The sequence below is a fragment of the Pectinophora gossypiella genome, chromosome 20 (assembly GCF_024362695.1).
Source record: "Pectinophora gossypiella chromosome 20, ilPecGoss1.1, whole genome shotgun sequence".
In the NCBI taxonomy this organism is placed as follows: Eukaryota; Metazoa; Arthropoda; class Insecta; order Lepidoptera; family Gelechiidae; genus Pectinophora; species Pectinophora gossypiella.
The window spans coordinates 7378636-7387470 of NC_065423.1; the positions used below are offsets into that span (position 1 = coordinate 7378636).

Here is an 8835-nt window from a genome sequence, read left to right on the forward strand (position 1 = left end):
TATTTATTCTTGCTAAAATGGTATATTTTGTCACTTAATATTTTATTTTGGGTGATAATTCTGTACCGTCGGTGAAAAGTAATACAAGTCCAAAATTCAAGTTTTGAGAAAATCGAGTTTAAAGTTAAAAAAATTCTAGCTCGCGACTTATAAGGAATAATGGAACAGAAGTTTGATGTGTTGATAGGTGATGATGGAAGGTTTCTTTTCTAATATTTAGTTATATTTAGAACCTAAACAGTAATGGTAGAGGATCAAAATAAATTACATGTATCAGTTGACACCAACTTTTATAATGTGTAAATTGATACAAGTCTACTTATACCTTTTTACACACATAACTTTACAAAAGTCATTGTTGATATATCATATTTCAATTAATAATTTTACAGTCTTATTGTACAAAAAACAAAATGTCTTGGAAGAAAGTTTATTTTATAAAGTTGTAGAAAGGCAAAATTCTATTTATTTTCTTTAAAAAGTAAAGAAATTTAACTTATATCAATTGACACAAACGATAAACTATAACGAATTTATGTCAAGTGGTATAACTTGATTTATTTTTTCGGTTTTATTGTGTAAAGTGATACATGTTGCTACGAATCTCTAGTAATAAATACATATAAAGATGGTACAAGTATATATAGTGTAAGGTGGCGATAATAAAATATTTTTGTTATGATTTTACTCTCAAAACTCATAAAAAACCGGTCAAAACCACCACTGCTGCCCGCTACAAACACAATTTTTCCACTACACTACACCCCTAGTCAAAACCACTTTTGGTTCATTTATGCATTCATAATCTTACGAATTCAATTATGATAATATTTCCACCCCTAACAAATGAAGGTAAGAGAAATCATATTAAGACTGCTCATTAGGAATGTGTCGGGCTAGCCTGGCAGCATGGCCTGGAGATAAAGGTGATGTACCTACGTAATTTTAAACCAAAATCACACAAACCGATAAGTGTTACTTCTTTCCTGCTGAAACTATTTAAAAGATTACAACTCATTCCACAATCAAAATCCCCTAAAGTAAAGTATACAGTCATGTAACACGAAGAAAATGAGCAAATCTTGCCCGGCGATCGAAGGGCGTATTTCCACAGAGGTTTTGATAATTCGATTGACAGAACGACAAACGGAGTCGAATCAATGTTGACGATAAGAATAGGTAGTGAAAATGAAGATCATTGGTTCACCTCCAAACCTATACGTTACACAGGGCTATCCTCAGGGTAGGTCTTATCACGTTTACCATGGTCTGTTATGGTTAAGCTAAACGAGCTCGTTTCCGCAAAACTCTACACGTAAGCACACGTGGGGGACTTTCCGCGTATCCTCGCGTATAGACCACTATTGTGAAGTGGGCAAACATCCCACTATATCATCATCATCCTCCTGCCCTTATCCAACTCTAGGTGGGGTCGGGACAACATGTATGGGCAAATATCCCATATGTAATGTTATTTACATGGGCTCAGTTTTCCGCATAAACGCAAGTGGTCCATTATGCGTGCTTTTCTTGAAAGTAGTAGTAAGCCAACTAACACCTTTCAGAAGCTCAAATACCTCCTGGGATTTTTACAAACTTTGTGATCTGGTTTAATTAAGGGGTTGTGCCCGTGGTGTTGCCAATTATTGCTTCTAATCTAATCTATCCTACAAGATCCCACTGCTGGGCAAAGGCCTCCCCTTCCTCTTTCCATTTTTCACGTGCGTAATTCTCTCTTATGTATTCAAAATACAGAAAAAAAATATTAACGGTGGTGCTCAGAGTTCAGAGTAGTTATTCCCTTTATAAAGATGAGGAAGCTCGACAAATTTACACCATTTAACGTGTTTGAGAAACTGGTAATCTTCTCTTGAGAAGATGTGGCAGATCCCGATGCTGCTGATGCCGAGTTGGATCCCAGTGGGACCTTAAACCCAAAAGTATGTACGATCATCTACGGCTGTGTAGGTTCAAAAATACCACAACCAGCGCTTGCATCAAAGATCTAACCAGCGTGTATTTAATGGCTTGCATATTAATTGGAGCTTGATAATATTTGGAGCCATTATTTCAAGTCTGCAACCTCCTTAGCAATCAAAGCAGCGTTCAATCTGCCACTGCTTAACCTGTATGTAATCAAGAAAACTATGTAAAACAGCTATGCTTCGAGCTAAGGGAAGGAGACTAACGACAGTAATGACAAATCTCAAATACCTCTTGACTAACTGCCATGGTGATAACGACGCCATGATCAAGACCCGCAACTTATTGAGGTACTATAATTAAGTACTTACTACAAGGTGGTTATAGCAGAAAGATAAAAAACACGCTTTGGTCTGAAGTACTAACTTAACCTATACCCATTCGCAATGCGGATCAGATATGGTTTCCTGTGGCTCTAGACAAAATGGCTTACCATAGACAGGTTTATGCTTTTTTTTTTTGACGTGACTTATTGTAGATTTGCCGCAGATGGCATTAACTACTTGGCCGGACAAATGGGGAGCGCTGAAGGCTCTCACCCGGTACAACGTTTAAGACAACAGGCCTGAGGGTGCCCAGTTGGGCGCGAACCTCGGCTCAGGGCGTCGTCTGAGAGGAAAAATATTTGAAAGAATTAATCGACCCTAGTGGGTCGATAGCGATAAGCGCTGAATGAGGGAAATCGTCGACCACGCCGGCGGGGTCGGTATCGGGGACAGGTTTATGCGGAGGTCACCCTAGGATACACACCAGTGGCGCATAAAATCGAACTTGTATGTATCATTATACACGACACGTTATTGATATCCAAGATCGTATTTTCTGAAATATTTTGATATGTATTAATTTATATTACTTTTCACGAAAAAATAAATTTGGTGTTTGATGTTACAACTAAAATTATATCATTAAACACGGACCGTGAGAATTCAAAGATTGCGTGTATTTTAATATATGTTGAGTTGCATTTACTTACACCAAAATATTTAATGAAAATCTTCATTTCACTTTAATGCAAGTTAAGATGAATTATGTTACACGTGTTATAACAGCGTGAATCCTTCACAAACAGTACTTATATCACTAAACACAAAAATTATCTCCGTATTTATAATAGCTACAGTTACGAGAATTAGACAGAAAGAAAGAGAATTTTTTGAACATGAAGTGTGTGCTAATAACTCAAAAGTGATACAACTCGAGTTGTATTACTTTTCACCGACGGTACAGAATTCCCCGTTCTGTCAATTCTTCTATTATGGAAATCATTTCATTATCCAATCCTGTGTTGCCAGCTTCTCGCGAAGCTACTAATAATTTTAATCGCTCAACTAATTCGTTAGGATCATCCCAATAAATGTAATCAACATTTTTATTTATTTTTTTTAATACTGGTAAGCCTTCTCCTTTAGCAACACTCTCATCTGTACTGTTTGCTGATATAGAACGAGCTAATTTGAACATTGGTTTTATGATTTGTAAATATTTCCTTCCTTTATTGCTTTTTATAGGTTTTCTTGGATCATAATCTCGTCGATGAGCGTTTGTGTCTATTAACATTTGTTTATAATATGATTTATCGTTTTCAGATATTAGGCTTAAATCAGGAACTTTTTTGAATAGTAACTCTTTTAGACCTGGTGTAATTTGATATATACATCCATTTATTGACATTTGCTTATCATCAATAACCAACCGGGCTGAGCCAAGCATAAGTTTCCCACGTTCATATCTTGCACCAAATGGAACGTCTTCAAACACTTCCGGAGAAAGAGACCATGACGATATATTTTTATGAGGACTTCCATGAGATTCAATAGATTTGAAAGATTCATCTATATTATTATCAGTTGTAATACTTTCATCCCCTGAATCTTCTTCGGTGGTGTTATCAGATTGTTCCTCTACATTTGAAGAAGCATTTTTGTGCATTAATGTTTTATCCAACTGTACATTAGCAAAAGAGTCATCTCCACTAGATTTTATGTTATTCATGGAATTATTTAAAATTTGATTAAGTGGATTAACTATAGGCTTAAAAACGGTTTCCAGTGCTTTTTCATTATCCGACTGGATATCTCTCATCTTACGAACCTTCTTTTTCACTGCCTCTGCAGCATTAACTATCTGTCTTTTTAACGATTGTTCCATTATAGAGATAGCTTAATACGTGTTTTGCTTTGTACAGCGTAGAGACGAATAGGTAAATGAGGTTAAAGTGATACTATTTATAAATATATATGGTTGACGATGACAAAGTTGAGAACGCTATCATACTTGAGATAGACAACAGAATTTTCAGTTTAGTCAAAAACTATAAATGTATCAAACATCTTCCTGTACCCCCCTCCATTTTTTCCACAATCTTTATTTATAACTACATAATTATAGTTGTTACTCCATACCTTTGAACACATTTCTCTAAATTGTGCCCACGACATGTCTGTGCCTACATGTTCATCGTATACATGTTTTAGATTGATATCGTCCTGTTTAAATAATACTATCAAATTTGAATTATCTCTAACAAGTTGTTTAGGAATCTTAGTATAGGTCTGATTTAAATAAAAGCTATCTATATTTCTATGTCTCCCCATAGCAAAATAATCCCGCATGTTGTTTTGATTTTCACAGGCGACGTCGTCGAATATAATTATAGAATTCGAACGAGCCTCCTGCGGGCTTAGAACTTCATCTTTTTCATGAAATTTATAAAATGATACACCCGGTACCATTTTTAACACATTTTCTAAATATTCATACTTTGGTTGACAAAGAGACTTGGAATATACATATAAATTTCTATAACGAAGACCATTTTTATGCAATAAAAGTCCAATCATTAAATTAGTTTTGCCGCAATTAGATGGCCCACAAATAATGCACCTTATTGTATTCGGCAATAGTTTTCCATGACGTTGAGTGTCAGAGCTCGATATAGGACAGATTTCAGGTAGTTTCAAAGCATGTTTCTGTTTCACAAATTTCATTATAAGTATAAAGCGATGACAATTTGTCTATTGCGTGTTATAGCTTTTACAGCAATGAAATGTATTTCTTGACGCAATGTTATTTAAACTTAAATATTGATGTGATATGCTGTCCCGTAGGTTATGAGCATTCTAATTCGAAATTGTGACAACCACAAACGGTGGTAATACTGTTTTACGTTGTCGATTAGATAATTATTTTAAAACAGTTTATTGTTGTGTGAATATAGCTACTTTCAATTTGTGAATTGAACATTCTAGACGAGTTTATTGTTAAAACCCCACACGGAACGGAGTGAGCGCAAGCGAACGAAGTGAAGTTTTGTGTTTTAACAATAAAGTGGTCTAGAAAGCCAGGACAAAAATCTAGACTCAAAAAATTGTGATATGAAATCGACTCGTGCTATACTGGTGAGTATTGTAGTTGCTAACCGATTGATCGTAATATTAAGAACCACACTCGATGTTATTGGGTATTTCTAGACCATCGAAGTGAAGGGATTCGCGAGAGCGCGCGCGATAGCGCGTTGGCGCTCGAGCGATCCGACTGAACGAAGATGGTCTAGAATGCCCAATAACATACTACTTCGATATCCGTCGAAATCATCACACCATCGTTTTCGGGATCTTCCACGTCTACGGTATCCGTCCTGTGGTACCCAGTGCGTGATGGTCTTTGCCCATCGTTCCGGATGCATGCGGCACACATGTCCAGCCCAGTCTCACTTTAACCTGGCGGACTTCCTGCCAACGTCAGCTATACCGGTTTACATTTACTTACTTATATTATGTGTGATTTCATATTATTAGGAATTAGGTCCCTATTTGAAGTAAGTACTTCAATGAAACAAGAAACACGGCAAATAAACACGAAATTTTACTCAAATATATTGAAATCAATTCACAATTTGCGAACTAACTGAGCTGTGAAATGGGATTGAATAATTAATTAAGTATTTAAATAGGTAAGTGGTGCTAATTCCAACAAATAGCTACTAATTATTCATCATCTCCCTAGAATTATCCCGTTTTTCACGGGGTCCGCTTACCTAGCCTGAAGATTTGACAGGTCCGGTTTTTTACGGAAGTGACTGCCCGTCTGACCTTCCAACCCGCGAAGGGAAAACCAGCCCAATACAGGTTAGGTCACTTACCTCCGTAAATGCATTTCTTAGGAAAAACCCAACAACCGCGTAATACCTACTAATTATTATTTTAAGTTATATCTGTCATTTTCTTATCCGCCAAAAAGGAAAGGGACGGTTAATCGACGGGATCTGAATAATGGAACACACGTCAATTTTAGGCAGAATTAACCTTAAACAACCCTTTCGAAGGTTTACATTCAGGATCGTTGTCGTTTCAACGGGATGAGCACATAATACTTATTAGCATTATAATAATGCTGGTTCGAACACTGGTACCGGACTTGCACCAATGAGTTATTAATTTATCTTAAGTGCAGTTTTCACTAACACAGTTGGCTCGACCATTATAGACGGCGATTATAGAACGGTTCACCATCTATCACGTTGGTCTAACCTAACGGAAAGCTCGGTGAGGTATGGGTACTTAGTTCATCGTGCGATGGATGTACCTCTGACTATCCCAATAAGCGACTCATGTCAGTCGTGAGCATATGATATTATTTAACTAAAAAACAATGGAGTCGTGGTAGCCCAGTTGGTAGAACGCTTGAACGCTCACTTTAAGTCGCAGGTTCGAATCCAACACAGGCCTAAATCAATGATTGTCGAATTTGTTTTCGAATTCATGTTTGATTCATAAATCCTGTTTGGATTATCAGCGGGGAAGGAAAACATCGTGAAGATACCCACATTCCCGAGAAATGCATTTTCGGAGGTATGTGATGTGACCTAACCTGTATTGGGCTGGTTTTCTCTTCGTGTGTTGGAAGGTCAAACAGCAATCGCTTCTGTAAAAAACCGGACCTGTAAAATTTTCAGGTTAGGTAAGCGGACCCGAATAACGGGATAATGCTAGGGAGATGATGATTTATTGGTAATATTTTTTTTTACCATTAGTTTCATCTACGGCCAAGATTCCTTTCCCTGGGGCAACTATGGTTTCAGCGGTCTTCTTCAGCTCATCCTGGAGAGCGGGAGGTGGATACGAGAAATGTGTCGGCATTGTTCTGAACAATAATAAAACATCGGTAATAAATAAGTTTCACTTCAAAAATGGATTAAAAGTTGAATATTTTATAACACCACCGGTATTTCGTTTTACATTTTTGTAACAAACTTTCCCGCCATGTAACATTTTATTTTCATAAAAATGTTTGCAATCTACATTTAAACCAAAGAGAATGAATACCTATTGAAATTATATCACTAAATGCGCGTTTAATAGGACTGGCAATATTTACTTAGAAAAATCCTGTTAACGCCTTATAAAAATAAAAAAAAAACTAAACTTTTTCAAAATCTAAAGGCAGTCAAATATTTTTTTTGTGAAATATGGCCTGTCGCAGTCACAAAAATGGTCTTCACTTTTAAAAATATAATATTTATTTAAGGAATAATCATTTTCATTTTGTTTGTTTGTAAAAATCGATCTGGTCAATTCAAGTGAATTATTCCAATCCTACATTTTAACCTAAGCTTAAGCACTTATAAGTAAAGTATTAGAGTAACTACAGTTACTAGAGCTTTCTAAGTTGAGCGTTTCTTATTAATTAGTAGTAAATTATACATCTATAAGAAGTTAATTATTCGATACATACTACTTAATTAATTCGTGATTGTACATTTCTAGATTACGGGATTCAAACAGAGTATTTAAACAAAATCAGACGTATTAATAGGGAGCAAAATAAAATAATTAATTCAAAATTGCAAACAAACATAATACCTGTTAGTACTTTTGGAAAATTATCAAAAGTTATTTATTTTTTTCTTTTATCGTTGAGTACCTACCTGTAAGTTTGACACTTACAAAGTACATAACTTAAGTTACAAAGTTTATAACTAACTTAAGACAGAGACACGGAACGGAAGTTCTTTGTGAGAAATCATAGGAAAAAGTTTGCTTCGCAGATTCTCGCTCGAACTTATTTTTGAAGCTTCTTGAAATGGGATGATTTATCTGCATGTCTGAGGGCTTAGCTAAGCTAACACTTTACCGCAAAACTTGGTTAAAGGAATAAAAGTAAAAACTAAATTCTATTATCCTTCATATTATGCAAAAACAATAAAACAATATCTCGATATTCACCTGTTCTCTTCACACTCACTATGTGACTAACTGAATCTAAATACTACAACACTATTGTTTTGTCAACGAACGTTCATAATCAAATTATATTATGTAACACTTTATTTTTGTTTCTATCACGTAAGAGCAACACTTACAAACAGGAATGTGAATACATAATATTCCAAGATAACAACAAGATATGGGGTGATGTGTTTTACGACGGGTATTAATGAGAAATGAGATAAAACGATAAATTGTTGTCTTTATACACACACAAAATTATATTATTATAAGGTCACGCCTATTTCCCGTTAGGGTACGTAGAGAGTACAGAATTCCACTTACTACAGCATCTTTATTTACCTTATACTTAGGTACATAACAAAGGTAAAATAAAGTCACGTCCGTAATTCCTAAATGGGGTGATAGGGCCACACGTCACCCTGAAGACAATATGCAGTCACACGTGGTAGGTATCGTCTTTTTGAACTTCTAAGATGGATAGCGGTCAACCATTATGTTCATCATTATCCACCTTAGTTCATCATACATAACCGAAAAAAAGCATGAGGAGCTCGGTGGCGCAGCGGTAAACGCGCTCGGTCTGCGTTTGTTGAAGTTAAGCAACTTTCGCAAAGGCCGA

At 35.8% G+C, this 8835-nt stretch overlaps 1 protein-coding gene across 1 annotated transcript in view; it reads right to left on the reverse strand.

Annotated features, from left to right (window-relative positions):
- LOC126376027 (fructose-bisphosphate aldolase-like) overlaps window positions 1-8356 on the reverse strand; it is a 37671-nt gene extending 29315 nt beyond the window's left edge. The window contains exons 1-2 of the mRNA XM_050023183.1: window positions 8211-8356; window positions 7013-7133 (exon numbers count right to left, since the gene is read on the reverse strand). Coding sequence (XP_049879140.1) covers window positions 7013-7124 — 112 coding nt within the window. The 5' untranslated portion in view covers window positions 7125-7133; window positions 8211-8356. The remainder of the gene's footprint in view (window positions 1-7012; window positions 7134-8210) is intronic.
- Window positions 8357-8835: the final 479 nt, after the last annotated feature.